At 43.8% G+C, this 21,290-nt stretch overlaps 1 protein-coding gene across 11 annotated transcripts in view; it reads left to right on the top strand.

Annotated features, from left to right (window-relative positions):
- LOC124299065 (tyrosine-protein phosphatase Lar) overlaps nucleotides 1-21,290 on the top strand; it is a 471,758-nt gene that overhangs the window by 335,124 nt on the left and 115,344 nt on the right. For 10 of the 11 annotated variants that reach the window (XM_046751947.1, XM_046751956.1, XM_046751951.1 and 7 more), the window contains one exon: nucleotides 17,734-17,772. The exons of the other annotated variant lie outside the window; for it this stretch is intronic. In XM_046751947.1, the coding sequence (XP_046607903.1) occupies nucleotides 17,734-17,772 (39 nt within the window). The remainder of the gene's footprint in view (nucleotides 1-17,733; nucleotides 17,773-21,290) is intronic. 11 annotated transcript variants of the gene reach the window in all.

Below are 21,290 nucleotides of genomic sequence, written 5' to 3'. Positions count from 1 at the left end.
GGCGCAAATTCTAGGAAACAAGGAAAAGTTGGTAATTAAACTTAAGAAAGGACAGCAAAAGCGTTGAGACTGCGGATATGCCGGGGGGGGGGGGTGCATGCAAATGTATTCGTTCTAGTAGTGGGGGAAAGGGGACAGATGGAAAATATTACAAGGGTTAAAAAGCTACTACCACCCTGTCACCAAGAAATTATGCTCCATTTCAACTTTTCTGAGCTTTTCAGTTTCCGCGTTTCCCACCGTATTCGACATCATTTCATCCCTTAATGGCTTCTCAGTTTCAACGATCAAATATCGTCCTATGCATACAACCTGCGACGTTTCCTTCCACGTAAACAAATATAACTGAATAAGTAAGTAGTGGGGAAGACGTGGGATCGGAGATGAACGTAAAAGCACATAATGAGCGAAAGAGACCGCGATAATAGTTAACTAATGGCAGTGGCATTTTTCAACAGTGGAGGGGAAAGCCCGAGGTAGTCGCCCTGCCTTTTAACAAGGCTTATGTTGCCACCGCCGTCAACTCCGTCTAAGAGGGAGTAAACTGCCGCTCTTATCCTAAATGTCCGAGTGATTCGGGCCAATGGTATCGTCGCGAGCGCAGCCCTCTTGTCGGGCTAACTTATACGTGTATTTACGGTACCGAAACTCTTTCGCATACTCAGAGTAGATTTAAAACAATTGCACAAACTCGAAACTTCTCGGGGAATAAAAAAAAAACTTTGGGCAGCTATCAAACCCCAACCCTGACCCAACGAATTATTTTGAGATTCGTTCAAGACCAAAAGACCTGTTAATAAGAGGCGCCTCCACATTCAACGTTCTAAATTGAAACCATTTATTATTGTTTCGACAATGAAATTGAAGTAACCGAGTTAAAAATTGAGGACGTATTTCGCGCACCGATTTATTCAAGTTCAATGTACCAAAATGATAGACTCGACACAGAGCTAATTATTCGCTGAATCCTATAGCCCAAAGATCATTAGGCTAGCTCGAATACTTTAAAAAATACTTTGCAAGTAGCTGAGACTTGAATTAACCGTAAAACCAACTACAAGGAGTCGAGCTCACAAGCACATGCGCCGTGTGCACATGTTAAAATATGGATGAAAGACTCGATAGTGTACGTTTACTCACGTCATAACCGAATTATTAATGAAAAGTAATTTCAATTCAAAACATTCGAGAGTTATGTGCCGGCACATAATACGGTGACACCTAAACTGTATAACTGAAAAACTACCTCAGCTGATTGTTTTTGACAGTAAGTCATCCGCCGGATAACTTTTTACCATAAACAACAATCGGCAACGGCACTAACTACCGTTTTGGGAGTCTGGACACTCGGTACCAGTTGAACCGAGCGGTAACAACGTTATAGCGCACTGGTGGTCGTAGCTACGCTGTAGGCTTTATGATGACGAAGGACCCACCTGGGATGGAGGGCTGCAATCTCCCCTACCCCCATTTACCCTGCACCTGAACCACCGCCAGTGTTACAAACCCGGTTCACTGCGACGAGGTGGAAATGCGGGCGTCTTTCGCAGCCCGGACTCGTGTACATTTCTGAATGAAAACGCGCCTGTCCCGATCCTTGACGACTTGATTCCTTCACTAGAAGTAGGCAATTCTCACGACTGCTTGGGATTTCCTCTGACCTTCGAGGTCTCCTCGGCGTGTCGCAACTCATCAATTGCGGGAGGGCCAATGTAGCTAGCTAAAATCAACAGTGCACGCTGTCAATCTCTGTCACCCTTCCCCCCGCGCAACCGCTTCCGTTAACGGGGTCTCGCGTGCGTATCGATCGCGCACCGTCAGTCATCCCCGTCGCCCTTAGCTACCTGGCCATACGGTCGTCGTTTCGACGGCACGCACAACAAGTTCTTAAAGACAGGACCCGGCACCCGCCACGAAACCAACGTACTGTTCAACCAGGTCAATAATATTCCCAACCTCCCAACCTCCGTGGACGCATAGACGACGTAGTGCGAGTCCCGGTAGAGGTCAAGTGGCGTCGTCATCTACCTTGCGGAATTTCCGAATGCGGAAAGTCGCACCCCTAGACGTGCCAACTTACCGCTGACTTTCACAGCGTAGACGACGCCCCAGATGACCTGCCGATCTGCCTCGGTGATGACGCCGTCCGCCGCTCGAGACGACGGCGATTTTTCATCATCCGCGTAGCACCCCAAGAATCTAATTGCCCCTAACGACGCCCTCGCGCACCCCTAGCATCCAGGCGCCGCGCTGGGGTGTCACGTCATTTATCACCCCTGGACGGAATCCGGTTCGGCACATGCGGGCGGCCGGGGCTCTCGGACGGCAGGTAGATAGAGAGATGGACGCTAACCGCGACCTACAGGGAGCGGTCAGCGAGACGTATTGCACCGTATTTGGCACCGCTACGGGCATCGATATTGCCCATTTCGTTACGCCGGATTCCTGACTTCCGGATCACCGGTAACTGCTCTTGGTTCCCCTGTGGTCCAGTAACCCAACTCAATGATCCATCCCATGGATGACTCACGGAATAATAGCGTTCCTGTAGGGGCTACTAGGATTGTTGACTTCGCTTTTTACGCCAACGCAGCCTAACACAATCTTGGCCAGCCAAAATGTCCAATCTGATATCTTTGCCAAATCCATCAGATTCAGACGAAGGTTTGCTTCAAAGAGTCCTATACATTATTTACTTTGAGTATTGGCTCTGAGTTATCGAAATTGAATAGAAAAGTTCATGTGGCGGCCTTTAAATAATATTACGAACAGATATTTTCGTCAATAAAAGTTGATTCTCGGATATCTACAGCGGATTTGTTCAGTGACTCGATATTTCTCTTGGTTGTGATGTCTTCATAATCACTAATACCTCTGATGTCACTTGCAACACCGAAAAAGCTGTCTCCTTCACTGCTATTATTATACTTAATATTAGTCGAAATGTTTGCAACAAGAAGTAAATCTAGTCACGTATTTAGGTCAGGTACTAACAAATCGACCATCTTCTTACCTTCGTGAGAAAATTCATCGATATTTTTCACAATTGAAGTGTTCATCCGGGAAAGAATATCCCGGACAGATGAACACTTACGATTATACGCTGAATCTTTTAGCCTGAGGACGAGAAATGTCCAAGTTGAAAATACCTTAGCGTAGGTATGGGAGAGACATCAGAAGCACCGATGTAGACGATGTTAAACCATCCGTAGACGGTTGGAACGTACCTATCTCTCACAAAGAGATACGATTTTCCTTTACCGTTTTATTCATCTACTTTCCCCGTTGACATCTCTGTCGGACCTAGGAATCAGTTGACAATCTGGGACGTTAACTTGGCCGGACGAATGCCTCGAGGGCTCAAGGATCAGCCACGATCAGACGAGACTCGAACTTGGAGGTTGGCTCTGCTTCCACTTTGCTCGCTCGCACAATAGCGAGACACGATGAATTGGTAAAAGCGCTATGACTCAAATTTCGTACAAGTGCCTCCACAACCCGTATGCAGGTACTCTGTGCGTGTGTGTGTGTTCATCGTGCGTGGTACAGTACAGGAAAGTGAAATATACAAAAAGGAAAAAAATTGTCCGCTCAATAATTCGCTACCGTCACTCGACGGAGTATCAGTGTTTGCTGATTAGTTGTTCCGTAGCCATTAACTTCGAGGCTTTCCAGTCGAAATTTTACCTATTCACGCAACTCAGGGTTCAAGGAGTAATTTTCAACGCAAGCGCCAAAACGCCAGGTTATACCCCCATGTTTATGCATGGACATAAACTATTTCTTTTTCAAGCGCGGGCAATCGCTTCGAAAGCATTTTCGCGGTGGTGCAAAAAGCTGGATTTTTATTCGAATTTTATGATTTAAATCGCGCACTCCGCATATTCCTGCACCACTGCAGCAATCCCTAGTCAGCGTCTGATTTTATGCTTTACTTTTTATTACTCTACGTGGAAAGAGTGCGATTCGGTTGGTTCCGTGCGCTCCCCTGTATTATACTTTGCTCTCCGATCTCTAGCAGGATATACGCGCCCTCTTTTCTTCTCAGCACTACCATTTTAGACGCATCTCGTTAAGTCAACGTATTTCCATCTCTAGGATATATTGCTCGTTATATAATACGTAAACGGTTTTACGCTGGAAACGGAAAAATTATACGGATTACTAGTCCAGAGGTTTTTTTTCTCTTAATCACAAGTACCTGCTTGTTACAATTGTTAATAATGTCAAATTTTTCAATATACTTAATAACTCATCCTTTCGCGTGATTTCATCGGAAATTTATGGTGAACAGTTTGTTTTATTTCCACGCAATTTTGAAGCTCACTAACAGTGAGAAGAGTATGGTTATCCCGAACGCAATCCCATCTGTGACACCAATTTTTTACGGCCATACATCGCATGCTCGAGAATTTTACTGTTCAAAAACTGTTAGTAATTTTCTCCACTTTGCTTTTATCACATTTATCGTACAGGTTATGATAATGATATCGCTCTAGGAACCATGCAAAGAATCAAGATCAGAAATAACTGTCGTACAATACCAGAAGTCAAATGGTCAGTGATTACCTCTGAAGCAATGGTAATATTGGTAAGCCTTGGCATTATTTTCCGCATTTGAGGAACAAATAATACTATTTCTCAGTATTTTTATCCCCCCAAAAAAACGCTCACATCAACGAGACTTTCGAATTGGTCAGACATCCTTGTCGTGACGAATTTGCAAACGCTTTTATATCACAACTCAAAACTGAAGCCAGGGGCAGTTAAAAACCATGACAGTAAAAACAAACTTTCGCAAAGTAAATAAATCAAAATCCAAGCCTGTCATTAAAGGGGTGTCGTGATCGATTTCGACGTTTTCGTATATACCTCCAAATATCAAAGTCCACGTATCACAAACGCGAAAAGAGCTCAACAGCCCCATTCTATACACAATTCTCAGCAAAAACACTCCAACAAATTTTCATTTAACGCAAAAATAAAAATGCGGAGTATCTTTGTTTCGAATTGCGTATATAATTGGGCTATTAAGCCCTTTCTTGTGTTCGAGATAGGTACATGGACTTCGATATTTGGTGGTATATACGACAACGTTGAAGTCGACTAGGGCCTCCCCTTAACGTCTTTTTATCGACTCGCCACATATTCTTTCGTATCGGTGAGAATGAATAGGAAAATACGAGTATGGCATAACTTAATTCCGTCCATTTCTACTTACCTTCGTGGCCTGTGAGATGTCGTTAGAGAGAATCATAGCGCATGAACGATGTGGATTTAAGGGCGGCGAACAGGGCAGGGGAGGGGGGGGGGGGGGGTATTTTTCCCGGTATTCGGTTAATAGCAGCCAGGAATCAAGATGCAGTGTTGTTTTAACGTAGTCTCATTCAGGTCGTTATGGTAATCTTGGAGGGGGGATTTGCCGGTAGCCACTAGCCCCAGGGCTCTGGTCAACCCCGGGACTCACGCAGCCCACGCAAGCCTCGCATTTTTCAAACACTAGAGCTCATGCTATCGAAGAACTGTCTCGGGGGAGAAGTAAAGGTGAAGTTGGAATCAGGGGGAAAAAAAATACACGAGAGGCTCTCAGAGCGCATGCCTCGCAGAGTTTACCGGGCACATCAAACGCTGTTATTATTGGTTAAACTTAGCTGTCGCCGGTGGAGATTATTGGATACAATTGAACTGCGAACCGAGTTTCTTGGCGCGGTCGAGTGATCTTTCCGAGCATCGTTGAGAGCCTTCTTGTGCGAGATCTGAAAATATTCCTTCCTGTTGCCTCACCGCGTACCTCCGCTGCTGTATTGTCAGAAGCAATGTGCATGGCTTAAGACGTTCTTATTAGAAGTCGAGTGGAGTCGCTTCTAGCGGGGTTCAAACCCGAGAGGTTTCAAACGTAATAAGTCGTTTCAATCCGAGGATGAAACGCCGCGCCCCTATAGTTACTAAGCCCAAATTTATACATTCATTTCCTGCCAGAGTTTTCTTTGCGACTTGCTATCAAAGTTATATACCTGATTTTCCTTATTTTATTCTGTCATCTCCGTTTTTCTTTCTTTATTATTTCTATGTTTTTTTGGACGCGTGTATTGTTTATTTTCTTCATTCACTCGGATTTTTTTTTATTCCAACCACACTTACCCGTTCATTTCATTCCTTGAACATGATAACCTCCGCAATTAAAAAAGTCATGGGAACACCCCGTGTGAGTTGCCAATGCTTAGACGACGAAAATTCAGCATAATCAACCTTCAATGTAGCCATCTAAAATTTTGTGTGAATACTATTGCTACGAATCTAAGAGTTTTCGATGCTTGACTCTATTTACAATCATAAAATCCGACGAACTGACCTGCCTTTCCACGGTATTACAGACAAGAATTAATGTCACCTTATTTTCAATACTTTTCGATTCAAGAGTCTTTGAGTTAAGATCCAAGAATGCAGTCTCTAAAGTCAAGTGCACTCTATGATCACAAAATGAACTGGAATCACTAACAATGGAGCACTCGGTTTGAAAAATGGTACAAATTTCTATCATTAAAAATGTATTTATACCATACGCGTCATTTTATCAATATCTTCATCAGAAATCTATCAGTGCTGACTCATTTCGAAAATGATATCCGTTACTACTCAAATACAAGGCGCTATTCCAGGGTAGTTTAAAATCTGTAAGTTTCACTATGTAATTCCATTCTGTACTCAAAGGTCAGCGGAGTCTTGATTAATCACGAAGCAATTAAATAGTCGTCAAAGGTAAATTTTTCCGGTGATAAGAAAGTGAACGGAGATTTTGAGCGGAGAGAAAATGAGGTGATGGATCGGGTGGGGCACGGTGCGGCAATAACTTACGTGCAGAGCTCGTATCATTTTTCAATAGTTTTCGGCGCACCCAGCATTTATGTCGGTACGATTCCTATCGGGCTCTGCGATGTACGGGTATAACGTCCTCCGAAAGCGTGCTCGATCCACGGCGACGCCGAGTGGACGGTGGTAAATTCTCGATGCAAATGAGATCGCTGATACCGGGCAAAATATAAATCCGAAAAACCCGGTGAATTTATGCTCATTATCTTACCGCGCTACCCAGCTGCCGCTTTATTTCAACCATACTGCGCACCCTGGTGTCGAAAATACCGGCAGAAACGAACCACTCTCTTATTCCCAGAGACGGGACCGGTTGTAGTTTGCGGTTGTTCGGAAGAAGGCTTTACCGGAAGTGACAAGTTTCCAGGGAGTAACGGAGCAAGATCTCGTCGCGGGAGTCGAGAACCACATTTTCGGCCCCAATCAAAGCCATTATTAAGCTCATCCCCGCACTTTGTTCGCTTGGATATAGACGGCTAGGTTGGTAGGTGGGCAATGTGGTGGCTGCGGTCCTTCCGCGGGTATAACCGGGCAGAGTTGGCTTCGAGCCAGGGTATTCATTCCTGAAACTAACCCCTTCCCTTTCGCCGTCTTGCCGATCTAAGGGGCCAATTATTTAATCAATTCCACCCTCTTAGCGGTCCGGTACTCCCGCGCCCCCCTTGCTGAGCTGAGTCTCGGAGTTTCTGCGACAATTGAAATCGCTCCCCACACCGGAGAACGCCGCCGCCACCACCAACCAGCCTGTCCCCCCATTCCCTCAGACAGATTTCTCTTCTCTGGATTGTGGACTTGAAATCATCCGTTAGACTAGCATGCTTCGAACGCTAGGGATAATTTTCGCTAAGCAGATTCAGACCGCTAACAAAATACTCCAAAGTCAGAATGTCACCAATTCTACCCGACCATTAGGTAATCATCGACAAAGGCAAACAAACATGAATTGACCAATGGAGCGCATTTTATTAAAATTGATATCATTCGCCTGATATCAATATAATCTTGAAGACTCCATGAGAAACAGTGAAAGTTTTGAATTCACTACCCGTACATAAACGGCGTATGAGGATCGAGCTGCAACATGGCAAAAGTTGTTATAACATACCAAAAATCCAAAGATTCATTTGCTTACTTTACTGAAACGATGCCATCGGAAACATACTGTCAAATAAATCGGGATAAATTCAATGCAACACTCCTTCAAGACTTGAAGTTTCGTCTCCAAACCCTTGACATTTATCGATCAGAACTCTTAGTTACAAGAGCTTGGAATACGTAACGTGCTGCAGTATTTGCCTTGATATTAAAATTTATGATTCGCTGAACTTCACTCAACAGGTATCTCCTTTTTCCCTAGCTCTCGGCTCCAGAGGCTTAAGCATAGGCCGATTATGGCGGGAAATGCGTACGGATAGTTTGGACGCCTTGAGCAGCCCGCCGGCTACCCCTGGGAAAACCGTGAGCTCATTTGATAGCGAAACGTCGTCGTGGCTACAGCCTCTCGCCACGTTTGCTCCCCCGAGCTTAGCTAATGAATGATTAACGAATTTTCCCCCTTCCGCCAGCAAATGGGAACTCCTCGTGAAAACTTTTCCCTTTTGAATAATGAGAAATATCGAGTTCGTGCCAAAATCAAGAACAGGAATGATTCTGGAGTCTTTCTTTTTTCCTTCTGGAGCTTATTTTTACTTCCACTTTCGAGGTTCCTTACAGGCGAGGCCAAAGTCGTGTCGGTCGTGATTTGCAGACGGTCATTAAGCGGATCGCGCCTCCTTCGTGGGGTCCTCGATTATGCTCTAATCCCAGCGGCTCCTCAGCGACAAACGCCCGACAAGAGGCCGACAAGAGTCAGTTGTAAAACCTCGAAATAAATCCTGTCCCATACTCTCCCTCAGGAGTCGGCACCGCCCCGAGGCCCACCCGACGCCGAAGCAACGACCACGTCCCAATCACGCCACAAACAATTAGATATAAAACCGTACGCCCCAGGCTTAAGGGCTGCTACGGTACGCTGGAACCCAGACCTGCTAGAGTGGTTGAGGAAAATGCTCCGGGGGACATTAGATCACTGCTACCCAGCCCCTCGAGGAACCGCCCCGAAACCACTAAACAACCTCACTGTCCGATTTAAGTGTCATTTCAACAGAGACCCCCCGGATATTCGGTATTTATTTCGCAACTGTGCGGGGTTTAATCAGGTCATAATTGACCGCCTGTTCCACTCTTCGATCAGTGGTATGCATGAAACAAGTTGGAGAGGCACATCGGTCTCCGGACCGCTAAACTAAAATCCATATTTCAGTATTCTTGCGAAAGATGTGAATTCACTTCCTCGATTCACCGATGAGTTTTACATTAAAGATAGGCAAAATAAGTGAGAGCCGATCGCTCCAAGTTCATTAGAAAAAAGAAATTGAACGCGCGCGATCCGACGTACTATCTTTTACTGCGAAGAGAAGCCCTTGGCCTACCCGACGAAAATATTATCATATATTTCTCTCCTGTCACGATGAAATTTGACATTTGACAAGTTTTGCGAATTTCTAGACTTTAAGAGCTTTCGTTTCAGCCCTATATCAACACGATCCATGTACGAAGAGCCGAAATATACCAGTTGTAATATTTGCAACATCGTCGAAATCGTCAGTTCGATTAAGAATTTTCGTCGACTTTTAAACTTTGAACTAGATACATATATGACATAGGCATAAACTTGTCGTTTAATATATATGATAAAAATAGCTCCATCCGAAAAGCTTACGGAGACAGCACAAGAGAGGGCGTGTCGATCGCTCGCTCTTAGTCGATAATAATGTAACCTAGCAATGCGGTACACGATTAAGTTTTGTAAATAATCTGTCAGCTGCGTAACACATGATGCCAATGAACGAACGGAAAGAACATAAGAGTCAGTGTTAAACAATTTTAAAATATAAGAAATAAATCGGTGAACATTATTTGCATCGATTTTTTTATCTACAACAATATTGCGGCATAAAAATTGCGCCGAATATGGCTTCGCTTTCTTGAACAATAATGCCTTTACTCTTAGGGTTATAAAAGCATAGTTTTTAAAATAGTCGGGATAATGAATAAAAAAGTATTCAAAAGTGCTCTGGATCGTTCGTGTGAAAAATTTATGAAGTATATTTTACACGAAAGAAGAGTTACCTGTCGAATAATCTTCAAAAAATTATTCTATCAATGAGTCTAATCGCCGGGCGATTATTTTTAGCTTGATATGTAAGAAAATTTGTATGACGCAGAACAGCATGCTTTGTGGAATACATTTTCATTTCATCAGGCACGAATTAATATGCAATGCGTCTGTGATAAGACGTAAGATTAGAGAGTACTAAACTGTGAATTATTATTAGTTTTCACATGAAAGACTCAAACTAAGACTGGGCTGAAAGATGTAATAAAATAAAAGCTGCTAAGCTTTCTGCGGTAGCACGATTGTTTTCCATGCAATTCAAAAACTTGTTTTATCACATCGAACCTAACCTAGATGCACAATTGTGGATATATTTCGTTTGTTTGAGTCGTTTGAGAACGGTTGATTCACAAAGAGACACGAAAAGTAACTTAAAGTTTCGAACGAGCTCAATCAGCAATATGAATTTAATTGTCAGTACAAATTGATGAATTTCATCAAAAGACTTATTTGAATGTACGTTATCATTTTGATGGTTTCTGAGTCGCAAAATGAATTTTTGTTCGTAGTTTACACTTTAATCTACTTGGCGCAAAGCTTTTGCACTTGAGATGCTTTTGGAAGACATAATGTAACCTCAGCTCAGAGGAAATGTATCTGATTGTACCGACGTATTATTCACTTTGTAATGGGGAATCCAGCGATGTATAACGACTGCAAGTTCTTGCGCGCGGTTATGCTTTATCCTCAGTCTGACATCTCGTATTTTCGCGAAGCTTCCAGTCCAGCTCCCCCCCCCCCCCCCCCCCCCCCTGCACCCTTCAGTTCGCATCGCAGCTCTATAAGCTGTGTGTTTTATGCCTTGAGTTGATTTTGTACGAGAGAATGTTTCTCGAAAGCTAATAAACGAAACTTTGCCGCATCTCTTTCCCTTCGTCTTGTATACTTTGAGATAGCTCGTTCTCACTGAGGAGAATACTTGTCCTAAATTACCTTAGAGTATCGTCCACCCTCTTTCTTGCGTGATTCCAGTCGATTAATCACAGAAATATCAATCCGAATGTTCGCGCCAGCTCTGCTGCAGCAAGCTGTTACCACGCCAATGGTTACGAGCGCGTGACAATGCCTAAGTGAAACCTTAAACCTTCGTAGAATCGAGGGTCTTGGACGTCCCGACGGAAGTAGTAGGCCATCAGGAAAAAGTGACGGCGATCTAAGCGTTGGGATGAAACCGCGTCGGTCGGCACGCGCAGTTCCGTGGGCGGAATATGGAAAGCTTGACAAATCGTTTTTCGGGTAAAACGAAAATGGAATTTCGGCCAGTTATATCTTCTCGCGAATTGTCGCTGGCGCGGCGTGGAAAGCATTTGCGGGTGTTAGTAGCCTTAAGCTTCGCCCGAAATCGTGAAAATACTCTGTATAAGTCCACCATACGGTTCCACGTCGGTGTTTTGCACTCGGGACAAGCGGCGTAAAAAGTGCAAAATGAAATAAACTCACGATCATATTTTACAGCGAGAAGAATCGCTTATTTGAAGTGTTAGTATCGAAGTCGCTTCGTAAAGAGCCGTAATCCCCCATCCGATAGGGAGAACAAACCCCCGGTGAATGAAATTCATCGTCTTATTTCCATTAAAATATAAATTTCATTTATAACCGCGGTATGAATGATATTGAATAAAGAGATTGGATCGGAATAACGGCGACTCGGTTGGACGACCAGAGAATGTAAGATGGAAGGATGAATACGGAAGATTGCTTGATAATAAAATGACGCCCTCTCGGTAGACTGACGATGAAGTATATAACCGGCAGTTTTACCGAACGTTCCTCAACTGGCTAACTTGTGTATACAAAAGCAGAAAAGGGGTGGTTAGGTTAGGTTGGATGAGAGGATGGAGAGAGTTATGAAGGTTAAAAATTCTACCGTTCAACGCGCGATGCTAAGAATATTGGAATTTGTTTCGGTGAAAAGACCCCCGTGCGAAGGATTCTCATCTCGATAAGTTCGTTGGGCAGAAAAGCTGCTTCTTCATTTTCCTCTCCATACGCGAGCGATATCCCCACTTCGCCGATGCCACATTCCAGCTTTCTCTCTCTCTCTCCCTCTCTCCCTATCTCACCCACGCACCCTTGCATTTTTTTTTCTCCCCGAACGGTTTTCTGTCGATTCGAAAATCGCCGTGACGGATTAAACAGCCGTTCAAAATGCAGAACCGTGCATCAAACGATTCTACACTGCTACAGCAGACGTGGAATTAAAGTCCAAAGTAACACTTTACAGAGACGAGAAGCCGCTGCCTGAATTGCATACAATGTGACAGCCAAAGTTGGATACGAAAGTAGGCTGATTATCAGGCGAGTCACGTATGATGAATACCAATACATGCATAACCCTACAATAGTACAGTCGTTAACCATTAACCCTCGGCTTGACGTGGGGGTCTCACCAGTTTGCATAACTATCTGTCGGTCTCTTGCAGGCATGCAAAAACTTGGCCACCGAGTTATGAATATAATACCGGAAACTTACTCGACTGCACACCGATGCTCAGAGAACTAATATACCGGGGTGACAAGATGTCAAGGGAAACCTCAAGGTCCAGCAAGTCTCGGGATTGTTAGAATTCAGTAGTGAAAATTTTATACTTAATCTTTGAATCTTAAAAACATTTATTTTGAGATGAATAAGCTCATTGTTGTCAAAACCTCTGTATACGATTCATTTTCGATACTGTGTTTTTTCTTACAATGGACATCAATTGTATCTATTCAATTTCATTTATTTTAATGTACAGAAAATCTTAATGAACGTTCAAGTGAACTCACCTAGTCAAAGTAGATATCATTGTCACAATGTTGAAGGCAAAGGAAACGTCTTCTTTTGAAATAGAGTTCGAATTGGGTCCATCGATCCCGAGGTCAAATACATAATACAGTGTCAAGAGTAGAATTTTGCTCACACTAGCATGATCGTATCCAGTAAATATTCATAATATTCATAATAGCACGAGCTTCTTTGCCCTTGTATTGATCCGTTCCACGATCTCTTACGATTTATGGTACACCTCTATTCAATGTGGTATAAGAGCAGACATTTTTCTGCATGCAGACTGTCTTAACCTTGTACCATTTTTCTTCTATTCATTTGTGAAAATACGTGTTATTCTTTGACCCGTGTACAGGGTAAGTCCGCCACGATACATCATACGAAGAATAACTCTCTCTCTCTCTCTCTCTCTCTCTCTGCCGCAAGAAATACCAGGACGTTGAGCGTTCTAGAATAATGCGACGGATAGTTATTCCCATCTTCGGAATAAGCAACGGATAGAAAGAACCTGTTCTCCGAACACTTTGTGCACTGCTCTTTGATCCCTGGCAGTTTGATTCATATCCTTACCGAAACTAAGTCCAACCATAGCGTATTAAAACGTCATCAAGCTGAAGTTGTTCGAAAACCAAGAACTCTGTATTGCACGAGAGCCGGTTACCTATGTATAAACTGCACTTTGAGTGCCGGTAGTCAGTTATACGATGCCAGAAACGTGCATCAGAATAATGGCACCAAAGTTATGGTGGAACTATTTTAAATATCGGCTGAGACGAAGGAGGCTTCCGCCTTCCGCTTCCTTCGTGGATCTCCTTCCGCTGCAAGCACGCTAGTTGCACGGCATTGCCTCAGGCTTAGTCCACGCCTATACCAAGTTGAACCCCAGTGCACGTACGTGTATTCTCGTAAGCCTGTGCGGCACACTACACATATTTTATGTCCTCTGCGGTATAGCGACGTTAAGAGCCTCTTAGAATTATTCCAAGCACCGATTTGTTCATCTTTGGCGGTAACGTTCAGTCGTGCTCAAAGCCGTAAAGCTTGCTGCCCTGTGGAATATGGTCTATAGACTGGGTTGAAACTGTTGTTTAACCCAGGAAGAGCTGCAACATAATATTTCTGCGTTAACTCAGCTTGAAATTTCACAGAACTCTTATCTCCGTAATTTTCGACCCAGTTAGCCTTCCGTGAACCCATCTCATCGTCTCTAGCGACTCGTTACGGTAATGAGACGCGTGAACAGAGTAATAGATTCGAATTATGCCATGGCTGAGGGTCGGAGGGTGAATTGCTGCCTAGTGACGCATTGCACTGCACCTGGTGGTTTGTGTGAGCTAATTACGTCGCCCAGTTCTGCCATTACATCGGCTGACGTGGAGTACCTTCGAAATAGAATTGCGTTCCTTTCCTAGATTCCCCGTCCACCTGTTCACCATAAAATGTTAAACTGTACCAAAGTAAACCTCAAAAAGAGATGAAACTTGGATGCGAAAGAGAGACAGAGAGAGAGATGCAGGTAATCCAATAAGGATCACGCGATATCCCACCGGCTACACGGACACTTGGGGCATCTCTAAGGATTCTGAGATTCTAGGCACGTGGTGAACGCCTCCGTTGAGTCAACTGCCGGCACCAAACCATCCACAATGGATACCCACAATGCCCACAATCGTATCTGCGATGTAACGGGTGTCCGGTCCCACCGGCAACACGATCATATGCCAATCTCCGTGACCAGAGAACTAATATCACTACGCCAGCCTCCATGATTCCTAGCAGGATCATTGTCTCGAACGTACTTTGCGCTGTGAGCAATACCTAAGGTGGAGAATTTTCCAATGTGAAAAAATTCCAAGTACAATTTTCAACCCTCACGATAAGCTGTCGCAAATTCATAACGGAAAACTTGGCATGTTACGTAGCGTCATCTAGATGCCTACCACTCAGAGTACATTTATACACATTGTACATTTGATGGAAACGAACTTGGAAAGCAAAACGCCTTCCGGTAATATATCCTATTCAGGGGTTGTCATCGTTAAGATATTGAACGTCGAGTGAAAATGAAGTGTCCTATGACTAGCTTTGCCAAGGATTGACACAATTTTTTGACATAATAAATTCATAAGAAATTCAGAAGGAATTGGTTCAATTGTCCAAATCTGACGTGGACTAACAAACGTGTTGTACTCAGCCCAGAAATACCGCATTGGGATTTTTGGTGATCCCTTACGACATTGACGAGGGTTGGTTCGGACCTTTGCTAAACTTTACGATAGAAATACGAAAACGAAAGGTCTTGAAATTTGTTGATAGGTCGCAAGTCGCACATCTGAACTTGGGACACTATCTCCAGTTTCTACAGTTTCTCAAAAGTTGTCGATACGATGTCAGCGAGCTAGTCAGTGCAGACCAGATTTATGACCCCAATGCACGCAGTCTCGGGCGTTCACTTACCCTGGGCGAAACTCCGCAGTGTGAACATTATAAAAGCGATAATTCAGAACAACTTTGACATCTAGCTCGAAGAGCACACACCAGATTGCGCTGGGATACGGCTACGTACACGGTCCTTTTCTACTTTTAAAGATTTGGAAAGTATCACCACCTTTCTACGCCTTTTCACGCGCGCAGATTGTCCTAAACAGCTGCTTGGTCTTAGGTATAATACGAAAATACCTTATCGCTTATTCGTCTATATTGCTACTGGTCGAAGGGCTCGAAAATCTCCTTAGAATTTATCTGGAAATCGTGTCCCCATCCGGGTGTGTACAAGCGTTTCCCAATCACCGACTGAATTTGGTTATTCCACAAAGTAAAATGCGGAGCTGCTGTATCTCGCAAGTTGACTCGGCTCGTAAAATTAACCGCTAATATATCGGTATTAGTAGAGGGTGAAACGCACCTTCTGCGAGCAGAAACCGAACATTGAAAAAACACGAGGGTAAGAAGAAGCGCAGACAGAGCAGAGCCTCGCAAAGCTCCCATCGTGCTTGGTCGAGATAGAGCAGACTTCGACTCAAGTACGTGCGTTTCTTCGGATCGTCATCTATGGGTTATTAACGAGACAAACTCCTCCCAGAATTGATAAGAGTCAACTCACCACCCTGCCCCTCCACTAGTCGCTACTCGCCATCGATTTCTCCTTAATTTAATTTTATTAATTTTTTCGCTTCCCACAAAATCCCAACTTGTACCTCCCGGCTGAGCGCCAGATGCATATTAGATCTCTACTGCCATTTCTGAAAAGATACCTCACCTGACTGATCCACGTCAGGTGCCAAGTTTAATTTTTTTTTATAATCGAGATTCACCGAAAGCTGCCGTTGTAATGAACGGAGCTTGATCGGTCAAAATTTTAACTTTTCTTTCTTTAAATTGAGCATCAAAAAATCAATGCCCTACCTTTAATATGAAAAGCGGACTCAAAAAATCGATATCACAGTGCACAAAATGCATTCATAAACTTTCGTACTTCCATGCTGTACGTAGATTTTTATGTCATACCAACACCTTCAAAACTTGATGGTCGACATAATCTGTAAGGCCGCGCTGTGATTGCTGCCGAAATTACAGAAAAAATTCCTAACTAAGACGAAGCCCCGAATGTCAAAGCTTAAACTATCGAAACCTTGGAAGATTTGACGACGAACCGCAAATGCGAGTTTGTGATTCGTAATAATATTATAAACGTTGTGCCCAGTTGTAAAGTTGGTCACAGCGGTGTACACTTTGGTAGGTAATTAATTTTCACTGTGACCTAGCTGCTTAGCTGCTTTAACTTCCGTCCGCGGGTTACGGTATTCCTCGTTCTCTGCTCGCCCTCCGGGAAGCCCTTCCGCGTCGTCTGTCCGTCCATAAAACAGACAGAAGGGAAACAAAGGCCCTTTCCGCCTGGCTTGTATCTAAGTTTTGGTCGCATGGAAGCACTCCCTCGCTGGGACGACCTTGGATACCAGTACTGTTTGATCTCGTCCCTTCATTCCCTACACCTCCCTCCCTCTTGACCTGCCCCCCCAGAGTCTGACCCCGTTGCAACAGAGGGACCCTTTTTCAACCGGAAGATGTAGGATAGCAATCCTTTCACCCTGCTTCGACCGTTTAATATCTATACATATGTACCTATGTAGTTGTCGCGGCAAAAAAGAACAAAGGGTAGTATTATTGACTAATGCAGTCTGCATGTGTCACTGGCATCCCTTGCCAGTGGAACTAGCACATTGGGCAATGGTGTGTGTTCACTATTGGTGTAAGGGGTTATAGCCTTCTGTCTTATGTCCCGTAAGTTTGGTGGTTTGAGTTTAATGGAGTGAAAAAAAGATATTCGGATTTTTCCCTCATTCTTCGAAGGAGCACCAGCACAAGCAGCAACGCTTCCATCACGTTATTCGCTGGGGAAAATATTGTGGAAGCCTTGCCTTTGTCGGGACTCGAAATATGTAGGCCTTTGTAAGGAACCGCGGTGTGCATCTCGAGATTTAAAGATGATTTGACTAATCTAATATCAGGTTTCCATTTCACATTTATTCAAACGAATAAAGTGACGTTATTGTTCTCTTATCAAACCTGCTCATTTCTGTAGTTCTTTTTCTCTTTTTCTCTTTTATTTTTTTTATGCTTTCACCCTGTAACACACACACACACGAGATACTTTCATCCCTTCAGCCACGTTTCACGTTTACCACAGTTATATTCAACCTTCCCACAAAAGTCACAATAAGAGATAATTTCTGTAATCTGTTATTCACCTGTAACGAAAATCGCATCACGAACGACTCCCACTTTCTCGAATGGCTGAAATAGTCATTCAATGGTATCGGGCCCGTGCTAGGTGACGATTACTCGTCCACGACGATGACCATCCAGTGTTTTTCAGGGAACTTCAGCGACTTATCCTACATCCATTATTTAACGCGTAAGTATTATGACTAGATGTAAGTATATTAATGTTTGTTTTACAGTAAAACCGTCCGTAGCTCTCAGCGACATTTATAAAAGATGCAAAAAATGCTGACTTCACCGACAGTTGCAAACGTCGAAACCCTGATGAAGTATGCATATAAAACTTACAAGTAACGCACTAGTGACGTTTTTGACTCACAATCAGAGTTCTTTCAGGTCGATATCCCATTGGCATTATTCATCCTTTCTTGCAACCTTTCGCAAAAAAATTTGCCAATGAGATGACGAACCGTTAAGTAACGATAATGAGTGAGTGGAGTACTCGAACAAGAACCGGGCAGTTAAGTCGAGACTAAAAGAATTCGTTACGTTCAAGAAGGTTCCGGAAAATCAAATTGAATGTTTCTGAAAACCCAGTTCGCATTGCATTTCAGACTGACAATACGGATGTATTAGAGTATACCTACCCGTACGTGGCTTGTTTAGTAGCAGATTAACAACTCAGGTTAGAGAACTGGTGTTTGACACAACTACGTCCGAATCACAGAGTTACACATGAGTCATGCTTTTGATAACAGAAACCTCATCACCTTGTCGCTTTCTTTCCATTTGTAACAGTAACAGGTTTACTCCAAGGTACAAGCCTTGTCTCAATACAAACTTTTGAACGAGAGCACACCAGCGAAGTAACCGGCAAAGTGGTGATACTGAGTGAGTAGGGAAGTCGAAAAATAAGCCGACGGTTCTTAGTCCAGATTACGAGGGTTCGTAATATTCTTTTCGTGATGCCTGAGATTGGCCTCAACCCCAAACCAGGAACTAACAGACTTCGACAGCGGTACTCGAATATCGGTGAAATTCCAGTTTGATAGCTAAACGATCTAAATTTCAAATCTGCTAATGTGTATTTTTGACCCACTCACTCTTATCGACGTACTTTGAATTTCAAATATCCACCGGTGAGCGGACCAATCAGCTGGCAAGGTTCAAGCCGAGCTTGGGATGTTCCTGTTTGTTGTCATTTGTTTCGTTCAACTCACATCCTCGTTTTATTTATGGTGCTTTCAGTTCTAGAATTGATTTTGTGATTTATTCCCGAGGCTTGGGTAGAGCGGTGCAGAGGTACGCCGCCATGCCATACCTCTGCCAGTACCCGCTTTGCATTTTCAATTTCGATACTGTCTGTTTATGGGTATTTAATTTTTCTTTTATTCCCTTCTTTTTTACATTTATACGCGCTGTGCCCGCCCGACCGCCATCAGCATTGCCTTTATTTTTGTATGTTCGATTGCGTTTTATTTTTATTTTTATTTTTTTTTTTTTATCTCGTCTACTTCCGCAACGTCATGCTTCGCGATTACGATTTCATACCCATTAACGAAATTCCCTCGCCCTCCCTTCAACTCCACATTCGCTACCTCGCGTTAATTCACGTTTTCACGTTTCCGTAACCCAAAACACTCCCGCGTCAGCTTTTGCTCGGTGAAAGTGAATTAACAAACTTCACGGGCTGGAATTTTTTTTTCTCTCGCTTTTCTTTTTTTCTATCTACTCGAACAAGCACAAGCTAATCTTTCCACAATTAGTGACGCGATGACTCCGTTGAGTAACTGATCAGTGGGAACGACTTCCCCCAAGTGCCTTCTAATTCCTGATTTTTTGAACATACGACTTGGTGCTCTTCCCAGAGATGTCGATCAATTTTGCAACAAATACCTCAAGACGAATGGTAACGATCGGATAAAACTCAGAATCCCTTGTTTTTCCCGAATATTTTTTTTTTTTCTTGCCTACCGCTTAAACCAAATGATATTACCTCAAAACATGCGTCATAAGATAATATTCGGGTGACGGATAACTTCTTGGTGAAAAAATAAAAAAAATATTACCTTTCAATTTCGATCCTGTCGCTACAGTTATCAACCGTATTGAAATTTCACACTCAGTTCCACTCGACCCGACGCCATATCTTTTGCCAATTCCAGCATGTTCGTTTTACATGCCTGTAGCTGGTGGTTAGCCACCTGGAAACCGGGTCATCTATGAACCCTATCAATTACGCGGTGATTTCGACCAATAAATATGCGCAATGCCGAACCTTTCCTTGTCCAGATCAGCGCAGATAAATTTCGAGTATTTAGTGTCCGAAACGCGATACGATTCGTACAAACCCAGCGCTGCCCGTACGTTTGTTTGCTTGTTTGTTCGTTCGTCCATCCATATTCTGGGGGTTTGGGAGGAGGGGATGAGCATTACGTTGATTCAGAGCTTCTCGAGGGCTGCAGAGGAGCTGCCCTGGTCTGAAGGGGACACTTACTTGTTTAGAATATTATTGGCATACATCTGCATACATCTCGCGCAGGTCTTCCCAAGCCGACAGTACTTTCGCCCAGCATTTGGTAGGTGGGCGTTTATAACCCGGCAAACTGGCGTCCCCCGTTCCCAAGACTCACCCCCATTCGCAACGCCTGACCCCCGAGATTTGACGCTTGATTGACGAGAGCTTGCCAACTTCTGACGGGAATCATAATCAACCCGCGAATAGACGAGATCAGTCTCGCAGACTCCCGATTGGCTGCAAATTGTAACTAATGGCACAGATATCGCCGCGATACGACGGCTGTCTAACCGCGAATCAGAGGCATCCCGATTATCTGTCGGATCCCTCGCTCGCCGCTATGAACAGCTGACCCGTTTGGGGCCCTGCGTGAAGACACTCGGTGAAAAACGTCGAGGATAAAAATTCACGGATTATTGTGCAGATTCCACGACCACGCGAGATCTCCGCTGCAAAATGCATATTCAAATTGAATTACTCGCGCTACCGGACACGTTGATTTGAAATCATTCGCTTAAGCCAAAGCCATGCAATGCCACGCAGCGTTCTGACGCTCGAGCACCGTTCGTTGGGCTAATGGAAATGCTCGGCGTGAACTCGTTTAAAACACAACTGTTTTGCATACGTATCCCACTCAAACTCGCAGCCGCTCCAAAGACTCATTGTCAGCCTCCGAGCTCCCTCGATCATAGCTCTCTACCCTGGATAGTCGTAAAAACATCGGCCGTTAACAGCGAACCTGAATAATTTATCGCGAGGCGTTGAATAGTGAAGAAAAATTTGGAACGAAGGATCGGTATTTTCGTCAGAGCAGAAACAGGGAGCGTACCTTTGCTCCGTAAAAAACTGAGTGATTCCAAGCATTCCTCACTGCTAAGCTGTAAGAATAAACGAGTAGTTTCTCGGTAATTTGCTCCATCTAGTCTAAATTCGAATTTTTTAGAGCAACTGCAGGAATGTTTTCCGAAGCTTATATCTGTCGGTGCTTCTTCTCAAATTGACATGAAGAATATGCGCGGCAGTAACCGAAAAAAGCTCAATTTTTCAAAACCTGATCTTTTCCTTGCGAGTACTCGTTCGGTAATCTTTTTTTAAATCACTTGACGGTCACGAAAAGCATTAAATTCCGTCGTGTTGAAGGTGCGCGTTAATAGTAGCCGATACTAAGCACTTGCCGGCAAAATTAGCTCCGC

This window comes from Neodiprion virginianus, chromosome 2 (genome assembly GCF_021901495.1).
Source record: "Neodiprion virginianus isolate iyNeoVirg1 chromosome 2, iyNeoVirg1.1, whole genome shotgun sequence".
NCBI lineage: Eukaryota > Metazoa > Arthropoda > Insecta > Hymenoptera > Diprionidae > Neodiprion > Neodiprion virginianus.
This window is presented reverse-complemented; position numbering and strand designations above follow the sequence as displayed.